The following is a 16442-nucleotide window of genomic DNA, read 5'->3' as shown; positions in this document are numbered from 1 at the left end:
GGCTGCCCTGATGCTGTAGGGCAGTGCTTCAGGTGCCTGTGACCACCTCCATCCCCATCTTCCAGGCTGGAAACCTCAGGGCTTTGCTCTGCCCCATGAGGAACAGTCCCAGCTGGGGGAGGTGTCAGACCCTCGGCCCCCAGAGCTTTTGCTGTTGGGGGGGGGAGCAGAACACTGTGATAAGGCTGTGCTGTTTGTACAGGTGGAAGAGCACCTTAGGATCCATGCTTTGTTTTTCTGTTCTTTTTTGTTTGTTTTCTTTTTCATGGGCTTTGCCCCTGCTTTATCCATCCAGTGGGGCACGCAGCATCACTGGAGGAATGTGCCATGATAATGCATATGGCTGCAGCCTGCTGTGATCCTCCCAACCCATACAGTTTGGTGATTCTGAGTGTCGCCCTTACAACAAAACACAACTGTGGAAATGAACCTCGTGATGTAGTGGTTGGAGGCCCTGCTTGGAGCTCTGTGATTCCTAAGGTCTCTTCCAACCCAAGCGTTCTATGTAGATTCTCTGAATGGCAAACCTTACTGAAACCTTGTGGTGTGCAATGTCTGCCAGGGGAGGGCAGGGGGTTCCTAATATCCAATTTTAAGAATAATTTTGTGTGCAAAGAGCAGTGATGCTCTGGCACAGCTGCCCAGGGCATGGTGGGGTCACCGTGCCTGGAGGTGTGGATGAACTGCAGAGCTGTGGCACCGTGGGATGTGGTCAGCGGGCATGGTGGGATGGACTGGGGATCTGAGAGGTCTTTTCCAACCTTAAGGCTCTGACATGGCTTTAAGAGCACTGTTTTATGACGCATGGACACCTGCAGGGGTGGCCCTGTGCCCGCTGTCCCCAGCCACGTGCCTTTGGGGCGAGCTGATGGCGAGCAGCATCCCTGCGTGCATGGGCTTCCCCTCTGCTCTTGTTCCGGCGGGGGGGGGGGGGGGTGGGATGTGGGGGCTGTGTGTGAGCTGGTGGCTGAAAATATCTGTCTGGAAGCCAATGTTACAGCGTTTTCCCCTCCGCCCCGTGACTCACATGGCTGTACCGGGCGGCTCTGCCCACAGAGCCTCCCCACGCCCTGAGTAATTGCCCAGCAATTCGTTGTCGTCGGCGGTGGCGGCAAGGTTAGGGGATTTTCTCTGATTTCACCCAGGCTGTTGATGCAGCTTGTTGGGAAGCGTTTGTGGGGATGAGTCATTAATTAAAGAAACTTTGCTGGTGAAGAAAAGGCTTGAATGCTCCAGCAGACTTCCTATTTCTCAACAGCCCGTTCTCAAAGCGTTCCGAGTGGCGGGAGCGAGCTGGCAAATCATTGACTCCGGCATTTCGACAGCGCTCGGATTTCTCAGCTGCCTGGCAAATAAACAGCAACAAATGACAGCCCTGGCATGGGTACAGCAGCCCTGGCTACAGCCCTGGGTACGGCTGCGTCGTGCAGCATGGCACTGGGTGCTCCCACAGCCGCTCCTTGCTCCCTGGGGCCACTTTGCTTCTTGCCACCTCGGGCTGGGGGTTGCCAGGAGGGACAATCGTTGCTTGTTTGGGTTTCACAGTGGCTTTTGTTCCAAGCTCTGTCCCTGTTGGATGCTGTGTTAAACCACGAGCTGGGCGAACGCGCGTCTTTTTTTTTTTCCCCCAGTGATTCTATATGCAAACTAAAAATAGTTCTTTTGTATTGCATCTGAACGCCACGTGACTCTCCTTCTCGTGCAACCCGGAGCTCTTTGCAGCCTCCCAGTACTTACAGGGAGCTCGGAATGGGAGGAGGAGGACTTGTGATGTGGGCAGATAGTTTAAAACCATTGCCCCCTTGTCTTAACGCTAATAGAGGGGAGATTTAGGTCAGATACGAGGGGGGAAATTCTTTACTCCTGGGGTGGTGAGGCCCCGGCATTACCCAGAGCTGTGGGTGCCCCATGCCTGGGTGGGCCCTGGACAACCCAAGCTGGAGGTGGCACCCGGCCCATGGCAGGGGTGGGACTGGGGGTGCTTTGGGGTCCCTTCCAACCCAACCTTGCTGTGATTTCATGGATCTGTAATCTCTGAGGACCGTTCAACCCAACTATTCCATGGTTCCATGATCCTTAAGGTCCCTTCTAACCCAACAGTTCTGTTACCGTGCGGTTCTATGGTCTTTAAAGCCCTTTCCAACCAATTCCATGGCTCTGTGATTTTTAAGATCCCCTCCAACCCAGCCATTCTGTGATTCCTAGGGTTCTATGATCCTTAGGGGCCCTTCCAACCCAACCAAGCTGTGATTCCATCATCCTATCGAGAAACGTAACTGGAAAGGCAGCATAGCTGTTAAAGCTGGTGTCCTTTTCATGGAGATGAGCGAGGATCCATGTCCCTGCCCTTGGCCCGAGCTCCAGTAATTCAAATTTATCTGCCTGAAACGCCCCCATCAGTTACGTCCAGACGCAGCACTGAAAGCTCTCGGTGTGCTGAGGGAAATTCATGCCACCAAATGCAGCTCCAGCTCTTGTCCTCTGTGGCAGCCTAAATGTATGTGGAGATGATTATCCTTTCACGTCTCAGCGTTGTGAGTGACTTGTGTTCCTCCTGGGAGTTAGGCAAAATATCTTACCTCTTGGTATGCAAGATTTATGGGAAATGTAATCACCCCTCTCCCCAGACATCCATATGTCTACTTTTGTACTCTTCCTTCTTTCTTTTTAGCTCTTTCATAATGCCTCCCTTTCTTTTTCTTCCTGCTTTGAGTTCACCTCTGCCTGTCTGATTAAAGCTTTTATCTGTAATGATCCAGACAAGGACCAGAAGCGGGATGCTTTTTTCCTTTCCCAGTGTGTTATTGCAGATTGATGGTCGCGAGGTATCTTGGCTTATTTAAAATACCTTAGCTTCATTTATTTTCTCCTTTTGACAGAAGGAAGAGTTCATATCAGGTATCTGAACGTATTAGGAACGTAATGCATCATGGTAGTTATTAAAAGATAAGGCAACGCTTCCTCTGAAGAGGAACAAAAAATAAACCTGAATATACGGTGATGCTCACCACATGTTTCTAGAGGTACCAAATAGAGTAGCTGCTATTTTTAGGGCATAGAAGGTATGTTTTACAGCAGGAAATGATGGCTCTATAGATAGGAGCGGATCTATGAATAACGAAAATGTTTTTCTTACGCGTGAATGAGCGTTTCCTAAAAGTCTTCACTGCAAGGTTTGCTTGGTGCCAGACCAAGGAAGTCCTGAGGATGGGTGAACGGAGCACTGGGAAGTTTGTTTGAACAAACAAGGAAAACTACAGAAATCCTTGAGTGTTATTTCTCTGTGTAAAATACATAAAAGCTTTAAGAACTTTCAATACTTTGATTGAAAGTAGAATAGTTAAGGTTGAATACGACCACTAAGGCCATCTGGTCCCACTGTACTCTGCAGCATGAAGGGCAGTTTGCTGAGATTTGGGCATTGCAGGAGATGGGTTTCGGTTGTCCTTACAGCAGCTTTCTGACCCGGCAGTGAGGCTGTGCCTTGAGTTTCCAGCTTCACCAGTGTCCACCATGGAGGTGGGAAGCTGTTGGGCTTCAGGCAGAGGTGGGAGCGACTTTCCTGCTCTTCTTCCTTGGTCGCCTTGGCCCCCAACAGTTTGCAGGTGTCCTTTGTTGCTTTGGTGGCAGGAGGGACGTTGGAGGTGCTGGGGAAGAAGGGGTGGTCAGCACTGGGGCGATGTGGGAGCGGGTTCCAAAACCTCAAGCCTTCTGCAGCCTCTGTGCAGAATTAAATGCAACTACAAAAAAAACCAAAGAAACAACAAGTAGAAAAGCTGTGAAGAAGCCTGTCTTTAGAAAAGGAAAGAGAACTATTTTCAGTCCATACAAACGAAGCGTTCAGGCACTTCATGCAGCTCTGGGACGGCTGTTTGCTCCGACCGGCGGTAATTCTGAGCTCAGCTTTACGTGCAGGTCGCAGTTCCTGGCGGGGACGATGGCTGCTTTCCATTCTGCTCTCCGGTTACCGCTGGATGGGAGCGTTGTTTCTTCATTAACATACACCCATGGTTGCATGGAGGCCTGAACCTGGTGCTGCTATGAGCACTACTCGTACCGATGTCCTCTTTGTGCAACCAGAGGGTCGTCCTGGTGTGTCTGTCCGTGTGGGTATTCCTTCAGGCTCTTCTGCAGGATGTCTGCATGTGAATATATTTATACAGCCCCCCCCTACTTGCTATCATGGGAACCATTCCCTCCCGCATTCGTGCGGTGTCCGTAGCAACAGTTGTAATTGCTGTGTGCAAAGGCAAAACGGTTTTATTGTGGTTTAGGTACTGCAGTGAAAGTGGGAGTGCTGGTGGCAGCCAGACCCACAGCTGTCTTGTCTATGAATACCAGGCTCATGGCATGCAGGATTACCCAGATGAGTTTGGATTTTCTTATCTAATCCCTTCTTCGTTTCCTCACTTAAGGGAACAGAAGTAATTGTCTTCAGGGAAGGCTTTCTGTCCTCACCTCCATTGGCATGAAGTTTGCTGCTTCATTTGCTAGCATGGAAACTCGCTGTCCCTGTCCTGCTTTGGGATAAAAACGGATAATATGAAAAGTCTATCCATACAGTGTGCAATACTGCTTGAAACAACTTTCCCTTTTCCTTACTCAGCTTGTAACCAGTGTGAGGCAAGACCTAAAAATGCAAAGTGGGCACCGGTTATGATTGCAGCAGCTGGAAGTGCTTTGGGTTCTGCTTTTCACAAGACCTTTGCCCGCTGCTGTGTGCAGGATGTTGGAGGTGGACATGCTGTGGGCATGGATGCTGTGCTGGGGGCTCTTTCTAGGCAGAGTGCAAATGAAGGTGATCCCTGGAGCACGGGGTTTGGGATCGTGTCCATGTGTGGATGCTGCACTGTTTCTGCTGCAGCTTGCTCTGGCTGCCTTGATGTCTGGAGGAATGCTTATCATCCACCACAGATGGAAGAAACCTAAGGGACATTAAAGAGGCACTTGTCCTGCTAGTCTTCTGCAAGATTGATTGGCTTTTCCTAATCCATCTTTTTGATCTCTGCTAGCCATCTTGTCCCCAGCTGTAACATCCTCTCCTTTGGATTTATGGACGCTGTCAGCAGAGAGGGCTGCAGCTTCAGGCAGCTGAGCTGTGCTTCAAACAGGAGCTGCTGAGACTGACCGCCTTCATTAGGCAAATTCAATAAGATCACAGCACTCGTAGGTCAAAGTCTGGTGGTCAGAACAACTCCTGAGTGGAGTCAGTGTTTAGTCCTTGGAAGCTGGTGTTGCATGGTGAAATGTAGAACTTTTAAAGGCAATCCTTGAAAAGCACATGAGTGTCACCATTGAATTTTTCACTAGCTTTTGTCAGGCTTTGCTTTTTTTCTGACTTGTTCAGATTTATCCATTGCACAGTGCAAAACTTGGAGGTCTCCTCCTCCTACCTTGCAAATGTGAGAGGCTTGCTTGCACCTCTCTGCAAAACTGGTATGGTCACCTCGCCTGTTTTGGGAGAGGAAATGAGGTCTGGTGAGTCAAAGGGCCAATGGGCCCTAAAGGTGAGGACTGCTTTTTTTTGTGCGACAGTTCAGTCTGGGCAGTCAGCCTTGAGTTCCTATCTGTGATAATTAGATAAGGAATCTTCACGTCCTTTGCACAGTGCTTTGAAATCTGCTGATAGAAAACACACCAACTTTCTTTTCCCCCCTGTGACCACACCCAGGATTTAAAACTTTAGTTCTCATGGTTTGGGCTGTTGGCTGCCTTAAGGAATTATCCCATAACGATGCCATTAAGATCTCCTAAGAGATGTCAACTTGACAAATAAAGCAAGCAAAGCAGCCTCACCTCGTGTAGGAGGTGTGTGCTGTGATGTTACCTCCAGCAGCCAACTGGTGTTGTGGCACCAACACAACCACTGGGGGTTTTTGCTCCTGCACCTGTAGGTTGTTATGCAAAACCTCTCGATTCAGTCCTTCCAGTTGTGGTGACTGATGGAGAAATCCGTCTCAGGGTTGGAGCTGCTCACTTGTGCTGCTGAGGCATCTCCATTGCTCCCTGTACAAAACTACACTCTTGCAAATGACTTTTGAAAAAGTATTTGTTTTCTTTCCATTATTTTTCTCGTGAGATTTCTTGGCAAAAACTTGAATGTTCTCTGTGAGCTCACAGAGCGCAATTTTAGATTGAATGTTGAGGTCGAAAATAAGAACCTTTCATAATACATTTCAGCCAGGCGGGATTGGCTGTAATAACTTCTAAGGTATGGTTTTTTTTTTTATTATTATTGTTATTTAAAACAACGACAAAACTTGTTACGAACAGCTCTGGGCACATTCAGTTCCTGTAGACAACATCTCAGAGAGCACGCACTGAGGAGATAAGGCCTCACCCCGTGGAGGAGTGCCATTCCTGCGGCCCTGCAGATCCACACTGGGGCCCGAGAGCCCCTCAGGCTGTATGATATTTACAGAGCACAGCCTGGGCCTGTGGTCGGCATGTTGGGGCCTGGGCCTACACAGTACACAGAGGTCTGGGCGTACACAGTACACTGGGGCCTGGGCCTGTATGCAGCACTGTGGGGCCTGGGCCTACACAGTACACAGAGGCCTGGGCTTACACAGTACATTGGGGCCTGGGCCTGTAGGCAGAACTTCGAGGCCTGGTCCTACGCAGCATGCTGGGGCCTGGGGCTACACAGTACAGGGAGACCTGGGCCTGCAGGTAGCATGTCAAGGTCTGGGCCTACGCAGTATTGAATCTGGGGCCTGCACAGCACACTGAGGCCTGGGCCTACGCAGTACAGTGAGGCCTGGGCCTGTACAGCACACAGGGACCTGGGCCCACACAGCACAGCGGGCCCATGTACTCCCTCACCAATGGAGGAAGAAGGGCCTGGAGCCAGGGTGGGGGTGAATTGGGCTCCTCTGTGGTCATGGCTCCAAGCTGCTGAAGCTGAAGGAGCATTTGGGCAGCACTTGCGGGGGTCGGGTTTGGATTTTGGCTGGTGCTGGAGCCAGGAGTTGGACTTGGTGATTTGTGTGGGTTCTTTCCAACGTGGGATGTTCTGTGATTTTGTGATTAGGAGCTTCAGATCAAGATCATAGAATTGTCATAGAATGGCCTGGGTTGAAAAGGACCTTGAAGATCATCTAGTTTCAAACCCTGCTGTGGACAGGGTCACCAGCCACCTCACCAGGCTGCCCAGAGCCACATCCAGCCTGGCCTTGATGATGTGCTGTGCTGTGGCGGTCAGGCAGGGCAGAAGGCTTCATGATCAGGAACTGCAGCCTGGTCTTCCCAGCCTGTTCTCCCAGTGGGCTTGCAAACAGAGCAGGTTCAAGCTGCTGCACCAAGCTCTGTGCATTGAGGTCCCAAAGCAATGCCTTTGCTCCTAAGAGTGGTGGGCAGCGCTGGTGCTGTGCAGAAGCAGCTTGTGCTCATGGTGAGGTTTCTGCTCACCTTGACTCTTGCTATGTGGGAGTACAACGATGTGAGCACAGGTGGGATGGCTGGCTCTTGCTGAAAGCTATCTTTGTTAAATCTTACTGCCCTAGCATTGAAATGGAGCCATGAGTGGCCTCTGTTTAATCTTTATTTCTTCCTCCTCCATTTTGTGCTTTGAACAAATGTTAGGTCTTTTCAAGACTTGCATGAGATCTTGAGAGCTTGTCCACCTGAACAAAGCATATTGGAGAGAAGGGTAAATTGGTAAGCGTTCAACATGAGCAACTTAGCTGCAGTCAATGTGGAACCTTTTCCAGCTTTGTTGCTGCTAGATAAAACACAGTCTGAACTCTAAAGGCCCCTTCTGGCAGGAACTGCTCAGGAGCAGTGAGGTTCCTTTACTAAAACCACTTGCTGGAACTGTCGCTGTAGATATGCATTGTGTTATTTATTTTTTAACTCAAGACAAAGGAATCTGTTAAATAAGCATTTTTGGTCATTATAGGGGCGTTTTCTTGAAGACTGTAGGACACGGGGTTCCATTTGTGTGAGCTTGCAAAGCTGTCAGTGGAGAATGTAACTTCTTCAGGGAAAAAGGTTATATGGCAGCAGAAGCGTGAATTCACTTTTCCGGTATAATGTGCTTATGTTGATAAACCACATTCTTACTATACAGGAACACAGTTTACTGGGAGAGCTGGATCATCCCGGGGGGTTTATACGGTGATAATTCTGTGTGCAGTGAAAGGTGGAAATTCATAGGGGATGTTTATGGATGAGCTGACTGTCTTGGGCTATTTTTGTACTGTGCAGATAAGAAATAAAGAGACAGGAGAGCCCTCCTCCTGCATGCCTTTCTTCTTTACACGTCCATTTACAGAGCACGTTCCCATTGAATTACTTCCCTGTTTTCTAGGCTGAGCAGTACTGGTACAGCTATTTGCTCAGTGCTTCACGTTGGCTGCCTGTTTATTGGTGCTGCTGGTTGCAGCTGGATGTGGGCTGTGCAGGGCCGTACGCAAACCCATGCACTGGAGGAAGCCTGGTGCAGGGCTGTTGGCACAGCTCGCCATGTCAGCACGGGGTATGCTGTAGCATTGGGATGGAACCAAGGGAAGTTGGCATCTGGGCCACTCCGTGTTGAAAGCCATGTGTCCTGACTACCCTTGGGTTGGCAGCTTCTCCTTTTTGAGCATTTTGTTTTTTTCTCACGTGACCCCTTGATGAACGGAGCTATTTCTTTCTGTTTGGAAAATAAAGGTTTTTTCCTAGTGAAATAGGAAGTGTTGTTTCATACCTTTGTCATAACAGACTTAAGAAATGTTTGCCTCCTCCTGCTCCTGCATCATGCAATCTTTATCCGGGTACGTAGGGCGCGAGTTTCTGCAGGGAGAACTTGTACAGCATCCTGAGTGCATGGGCTGGGAAATGTGCTCTGTTGTGTGTGTGTGAAAGCTGTGATGCAGATGGGGAACGGGTTCTGTTTAACTTAAATCAAAATAATCCACAGCTACTTCTGTCAGCTCTCCATCGGTGTTTCTCTTCTTCCACTCCCTCCCCTGCCCCAGTCCATTTCCTATGGTAGCTCTGTAGGAATTACATGTCTGCAGCAGATGAGGGAATTTGGAGGGTGAGCCTGTACCCTTCTGACACTGGAAGGTCCCGGATCCCAGGTTTCTAATTAAAAGGTCAAAGCCACTTTAAGAAGTGTCTAAATATAACCTAAACTGTGTGGATGGGCTCTGGTAGCCATGGCTTCATGTGATGAATACAAGAAGATACATAGAACACCTTCATCTTTCCAAAATAAGACTTTTTTCATAGCATGGTGCATGTATGTGCACTACATGGGCTTTTGGGGCACGTGCTTGAAGTAACTTGCGACGTGTGTTTCTGGTTCTGTTCAATAAACTCCCAAAGTAATGGACTCATTTGGATTGATTTAAGGGTTCAGGTGGCAATCAAATGTTCCTTCCCTTGTATGCTTGTCACCTGTATCGTGAACAAGATTGCAGTTCCTGTAATCTTCTAAAAAACAGCACACCTGTTGTCTCTCTGAAAATGCCTTTTTTTTTTTTTTGCTTTATTTCAGGACAAACACCATGATGCTGCTCATGAAATCATTGAGACAATTCGGTAAGTGTTTGGTGCAGACTGGAACCCTTTCCTGTGCACGACTTCATCACAGTGAGTGGGCACCATAGGGTATAAAGGAGGGCAGCAGGTTGGATGGTGCAGATGAAACATAGAGCAGGGTCCTGCCTGCGTGGCCACACGAGCTTGGAGCCTGGTCATCCCATATGGCCCAGCAAGCTGCTCCCAGCATGAGTGGGAAAGCTTAGCAGTATTGCTGATAACATCACTCATGTAGATGAAATCATAATATTTGACCACAATCTGTGGTAGGAGGGAAGGTGCAGGTGCCATGCTGGAGGCTGGAGCTCAAGCTTTTTGTTTTTTAAGAAGAAGCGTTCTTTTTTCAGCTGCAAAGCCTGGATGCAAGCTGCCCTGCTGCTGTTTCTTCCAGCTCGCTTGTGCTGATGCTGGTGAAGTTTTGTGCCTGGGGAGCTCATGGTGTGATTATGGGGAAGATGGAAGCGATTGCCAGAGTCCTCTGTGCTGTTTTCAGTGCTGTGCTACCTGCAGGCAACAGGGGGCTTGTGTAAGAAAGCAGTTGGGCCAAAGAGGTGTTTCACAACCGTCTTACAAACATGACTGCAGTGCAAGTGGGCTGTTAGAAGGCTTCCGTGCAGCCTTTTGCCTCCCTTGTGCTCAGAGACCGCAGCATGGTTATGAAAGCACTGAGTGAAGGAATGCAGAGAGCTGTCAATCTCTTTGGGTAAGCAGCTGTTGGCTGCCCATTTGCTTGATGTAAGAGAAAAATTGGGAAAGTTGTGAATGTTGTAAATTTGGGGGAAGGTGGATGTTCAGCAGAAGACAGTCAGGCATTGGTATCAAATGGGGATTTCTGTTAATTTGTGTGTGTGTTGATTTGGTAAGGGTGAATCAGGCAGAAGGACCCAGAACAGCTGGATCTCTTGTCGTGCTCTTTCACCATTTTAAAGCGTGCGTCGTGGTGCAAGGAGAGGAAATGCTGCCATTCCCATTTCTGCCCTTCCTATGGCGTGCTCTGAGTTGCTGTGGTGATGGCAGCTCTTCCCTGTTTTGCTGTTTTTGGAGGAAAGTTTGTGCCAAGTCACTGTGGCTTTTCAGTTGCCTTTGAAAAGAATTCACCATCTTCCCATCTTGTGAGAGCAAAACTCTCACCTGTGAGCTGCCGTTGTCAGATGCAGTGCCAGTGGGGCTGAGCTTTCCCCTCCTGATGGCAGCAGCGTTTGGGCTTTGTTAGTTCAGCACGAGGAAGAGATCTTTCATCAAAATTACCTTGGCAAATCTGTCTTGGGTTGGGTCGTGTCAAGTGTAAAAGCTTAGAGAAGATCCTTGTGAATGGCTGGTGGTGGTGGTCCAGGCTGCTGGAGGAGGGGTCTTCTCCACCTTCCCCTTTGTCAAAGCTGTTACAGTGTCAGTTTTGTTAGAAATCCTTTCAAAATACTGCATTTTTCTTTCTTTTTTTTTTCTTCTTCTTTCTTTTTTGCATTATGCTTTATGTGAGATTAGCATCAGCTGTAGCTTTGGGTATTTTCAGATGCACTCCATACACTGATCACCTCAATTTGAAGCTGTGCCATTTCCAGTGCTTTATACCACTGCCAATGTCTACAGGCACCTTGCTGTTTTTTCAACACAAATATGGATGCTTGCAGCTTCCCAATTAGCATTTTGTGCTGCCTGCCTTCCTCCTAACAATACTGTGAGCTTTCATGTCTGCTGCAGCGTTCTGTCTCAATGTATGGCAATGCCAGTCTAGAACTGAGACAGACTGCCTTATCAGAGCGAACTGGAAATGTTGTTTTTATTCTGTTCCTTCTCTCTTTCCAGGTGGGTCTGTGAAGAAATCCCAGATCTCAAGCTTGCTATGGAAAACTACGTTCTAATTGACTATGACACAAAAAGGTGAGCAAAGAACTTTTTCCCAGCAGGAGGACAGGCCAGCACGGTTTGCAGTGAATCTGTTGCTATCTGGTTATTCTTAGACACTACGAACCAAAGTTTTCTTCTGGAGCTGGCAGAGCTATTTTGGTAGGAAATGTGTAACAGAAATATTGGCAAAGGCTGTTGGATGAAGGACATAATAGGAAACTGCGTACGGCGGAGAGTTGAGCTCTGCTGTGTACGTTGGAATTACTCACTGCAAAACAATGATCGGTATCTGAGCTGTTGGACTGCATCCAGCCCTAGCGAGCTGAATGGCACCGAGGTTTCTACTTCTGTAGTAACTCAGAATTCCTGTTTAGAAAGCTGCATGCCAGAGCTGTCTGTCAGCGCCGCGTCCTTCTCCTGCCAGGGCTGTGGGAGCTGAACCTCCCCCTTCCTCCTCCGTTCCGTGTTCAGAACGAGCGTGATGCTGTTTGGGTGGGGAATAAATTAAAAGGCAAACCATTCCTACTGCTCTCTTGGGCAGCTAGGATTAGTTGGAGGTTCTTGTGTCTACATGTGAGTGCCTGTTCCACAAAGAGCTGCAAATGAATGTATAGTGCGTGCTGTTCACCTCCATAGAATCATAGAGCAGCCTGGGTTGCAAAGCAGCACAATGCCCATCAGTTCCAACCCCTGCTGTGTGCAGGTTGCCAACCAGCAGCCCAGGCTGCCCAGAGCCACATCCAGCCTGGCCTCCAATGCCTGCAGGGCTGGGGCATCCACAGCCTCCTTGGGTAACCTGTGCCAGTGCCTCACCACCCTCTGGGTGAAAAACTTCCTCCTAAAATCCAACCTAAACCTCCCCTGTCTCAGTTTAAGGCCGTTCCCCCTTGTCCCACCTATCCCCCCCTGTCCACCTTGGGGCTGGCGGGGGCAGACCCTCAGCCTGCAGCGTCTCCTGGGGTGAATCTGCACGCATGGACTTGCTGCACTGAGGCAGGAAAGAGCTGTGACCCCCTGTAAAGAAAAGAAAGAGCTGTGGCATGCAGAGACCTCCCTAATTGCTTATGTGGGGAAAAACAGAATTCATTCAAGTCGTGCACAGGGGGAAAACTGCATTTGTTCAAGTCCACAGCGTGGCTAAACACATAGATTGAGGATTGCAGATGGAACCCCATCCCTTTGTAAGTCATCCCTGTTTATAATCCCAAGCCCCACGCAGGTACTGCTATCATGATCTGCTGAAGGTGGTTTTGCTCCTCTCCATTTCGCTTTAACTTTGATTGCAATGCCACTTCTTTCTATATCCCCTGGTCCCCACTTCTTGGTTCAGGGGTGGCCACGATTTAATTATCTTGCTCCCATAACTCCTCATTTGTTTTATTTTTTATTTTTTATTGTTTTCATAGAACCTGGTTATGTAATCCTGATTTCCTAGCAATATCTTTTCCTCCCTGGCGTGAGATGAATTTTTTTTTAATCCTCTAAGCTTCTGCCGTGGAGGCATCTGGCTACACTGACTGTAATCCTGAGCAACCCATGAAGCAGTCACTATCATGAAGTGCTGATTGTAGAGCCATTCCTGATGGAGAAGTCCTTTAAGATCAACATTCACCTCCCACCAACACTGCCCACCACCCCCTGTCCCTTCAGTGGAGCAAAGGAGAACAGCACACAGACACATTTCTGTGTGTCTGCATGGAGGAAAAGAAGTAGCGGGCAAGGAGAACAGCAGACTGCTCATAAATCAGAGCTTAAGTTCAATTATTTTCCTGTTCACTAAGGGAACTAATATGAACGTTCAGCTTTCAAAATGGAAGTGCCTGTCTTCTTTCCACGGCACAAGCAGGTTGCACAACTTGTTGCTTCTTTGTCTTGTGCTGCTGCTCTGCTGGGAGACAACAGAAAGCAAACTAGGCAGTGTCCTAAAGCCGTGCAAGTAATCACACGTTCTGCAAGGAGCAAACCTTGAACAGATCAGCTTCTGTGATGACACAGGGGCTGAAAGCTGTACCTCCAGGCTGGCCTGTTGCCCTCCTCTTGTAACCTGTGCCTTCTCCCCGCAGCTTTGAAAGCATGCAGCGGCTGTGTGACAAGTACAACCGCGCCATCGACAGCATCCACCAGCTGGTACGTATGGGCCACTGCTGTGCCACGGTGCTCATCTCCCTGCTTTGGACTCACGTGTAGTGAATGACATCTAAAAACCGTCGGGGTTGAGCACTGGTGGGTCGATCTGGTGGTGTCACTGGTGCTTCGGTGCTTCCATTCTTATGGGGGTTTAAATCTTTCATTAAACGATCTCTCCTTGGCCACCTATCGAAGAGCTGCTATTGGAAGGGCTGCCTTACAGGAGATAAAAAGCACAGTAACTTTTTTTTGTTCCTTTTTCCCTACGTGCAGGTTTGTAAGCTCTCGTTCAGGTGCTCCTTTGGCACTTTGTTCCCTTCAGGGGGCCGAGAAAAGGCTTCCGTGTATTTTGCTCGCAGAGGTTTCACAGGGATTTATCATACAGGTTTACTTTTGCATGTGGAAATCTGTGGCTTATGGGTTCTTAAGCCATCCATATGAAGCCCCCTGTGTATTGTGGCAGTGACCCATGGCTTAGGAATTTCCGTGCTTGCCATTCAGTTCTGCTCTGTGCTGCAGGGCCGCTCTGATGGGGAAAACTAGACTGTAATCTCAGCCCGATTTAACAAGGTGTGTTCTTTTCTGTAAGGTTGAATTGAAGGAAGTAAAACATGAGTAATGACTTAATGTTAGCAGTCTGTTTAATTTTGAAATTAGAGGTGGATTTCTTTTCCTTTCCATAGTGCTTGTGGGAATTACTGGATGTATGCAGCACAGTAAGACTTTCTGCCCGTCCTTTACGGGCCTGCAGCTCCCTAAAAACTGTTTGGGTTTTGTATGTCAATTCATGCTCCTCCTGCCACCTGGATCTCAAACACAGGAACACTTAGGCCAGATTATGGAGTTGCCCTTTTTGTTTTTCCTTACTGAAGGCAGATGTTTCTCGCACTGTGTTTAGGGATGGGTGTTTCTTCAAAAGAAACAAGGGAAGCTCGATTTCCATCTCTTTCCTGCCACTCCTGTTTGTGTGCATACGATCCCTCCCACCCCACAATTCCCAGTGGAAGTGGAGCTGCTCTCACACTGAGCTCACAGCCAACATCAGTGGTGATCAGTAAATACAAAATGGGTGAACAAACTTGCACGCCTTTTCCAGGTGTGCTCCCAACTAAGATCTCTGTTGAATTTTTACCTTCCCGTTATTTCTAGCAGTGATGTTTGAACTTATCTATTAGTTCACTAATATTTGCTCGTCGTCACGTTGGATTTCTGTCACAGAATCACAGAATGGCCCAGGTTGGAAGGGACCGCAAGGATCACAAAGCTCCAACCCCCTGCCACACACAGGGCCACCAACCTCCCCATTTCACAGCAGCCCAGGCTGCCCAGGGCCCCATCCAACCTGGCCTTGAACACCTCCAGGGATGGACGGGGCATCACAGCCTCTCTGGGCAGCTGTTCCAGCACCTCACCACTCTCATAGCAAAGAAGCTGACATCCAATCTAAATCTCCCCTCCCTCAACTTCAAACCATTTCCCCTTGTCCTGCTGTCATCTCCTCTTGCACAGAGTTGATTCCCCTCCTGTTCGCAGGCTCCCTTTAGGTACTGCAGGCTGCACTGAGGTCACCCTGCAGCTTCTTTTCTCCATGCTGAACAAGCCCAGCTCCCTCAGCCTGTCTTTGGAGGGGAGCTGCTCCAGCCCTCAGCTCATCTTTGTGGCTCCTCTGGCCCCTCTGCAACAGCTCCACGTCTTTCTTATGCTGGGGGCCCCAGATCTGGATGCAGCACTGCAGATGGGGCCTCACGAGGGCAGAGTAAAGAGGGACAATCCCTGCTGCCCACCCCTCTTCCAGTGGAGCCTAGGATACCATTTGCTTTCCACAAGCTGCAATCACACACTGCTGGCTCACGTTGAGTTTTCCATCCACCGAAATGTCCTTCCTTGCTCTTTCTGTGCAGTGGAAGGGAACCACCCAACCGATGAAGCTGAACACACGTCCCTCCAACGGGCTCCTCCGGCACATCCTGCAGCAGGTTTACAACCACTCGGTGACCGACCCCGAGAAACTCAACAACTACGAGCCCTTCTCCCCAGAGGTGTATGGAGAAACCTCCTTCGACCTGGTGGCCCAGATGATAGATGAGATTAAAATGACAGAAGATGATCTCTTTGTCGACTTGGGCAGCGGTGAGTGACCGATAACAGAAGGATTTCTTCTTTTTGCTCGCTGTTTTTTTTTCCCCTTTTTGTCATAAATTCACGTTTGGAAAGTAAACCAGGGCTAAGGATTACATTCTAGAATAAGCACCTTTTCCAGTTAATCCTCAGTGATGCTTCTGCTTTTCACAACAGGATTAAGCAGACTGAGCAGATGTCCCAGACTTTGTTCCCCGTGGTGAGATGTTGGCCTGCAAGTGCCACAAACCCTTCTTACAGAGAGCTCTTAATGTTTGTCGATGAATACGCTCACAAAGAAGGAGCAATGTGAATAAAATGATGCTTAACATAGAACAGCAATTCCATTTTTAAGGATTCATCGACTTTCTGTGAATTGTTTATTCCGTTCATATATGAAGATCTGATTTCCTCGCCTCTCCCATGAAATGCTGGGCGCATCATCTGAAAATTGGGCAGTTGTTTCCCCTCTGATGCAGTTCTCAGTGTGTCAGAAAAGTCTTCATGCTCTCTGTGACAGTTGTGTTGTGAGGCCCCACAAATCCAGCTGAGTGAGTGCAAGTGCCTCTTGTGTGTAGGTTGGGGTTTTAAAAGGAAGTTTGAGTTGGTAGAGAAACCAGCTATGACTCAAACCCATGTGGAACAGATACGTACTGAGTAAGAGGATGATGTTCTTTTTGTTGCTAAGATCTGGTTTTGAGCAGGAAAGGAGTCATAAGAATTTCCCCTTTTACTGGATTGGTCTTAAAATTGTAGGTGAAGTTTTGGTTTTGGTTTTAGTATGATGCAGGACTTCTAGGGAAAATATTAAAAAAATCTAT

General features: G+C 48.5%; 1 protein-coding gene across 1 annotated transcript in view; it reads left to right on the top strand.

Annotated features, from left to right (window-relative positions):
• DOT1L (DOT1 like histone lysine methyltransferase) overlaps nucleotides 1-16442 on the top strand; it is a gene marked incomplete at both ends in the record, with an annotated part of 51602 nt that overhangs the window by 3087 nt on the left and 32073 nt on the right. Inside the window, 4 exons of the mRNA XM_079546950.1 lie at nucleotides 9488-9531; nucleotides 11335-11409; nucleotides 13440-13503; nucleotides 15405-15633. Coding sequence (XP_079403076.1) covers nucleotides 9488-9531; nucleotides 11335-11409; nucleotides 13440-13503; nucleotides 15405-15633 — 412 coding nt within the window. The remainder of the gene's footprint in view (nucleotides 1-9487; nucleotides 9532-11334; nucleotides 11410-13439; nucleotides 13504-15404; nucleotides 15634-16442) is intronic.

The sequence above is a fragment of the Tetrao urogallus genome (assembly GCF_951394365.1).
Source record: "Tetrao urogallus genome assembly, chromosome: 25".
In the NCBI taxonomy this organism is placed as follows: domain Eukaryota; kingdom Metazoa; phylum Chordata; class Aves; order Galliformes; family Phasianidae; genus Tetrao; species Tetrao urogallus.
The sequence above is the reverse complement of the archived record's forward strand: the minus strand, read 5'-3'. Positions and strand labels throughout refer to the sequence as shown.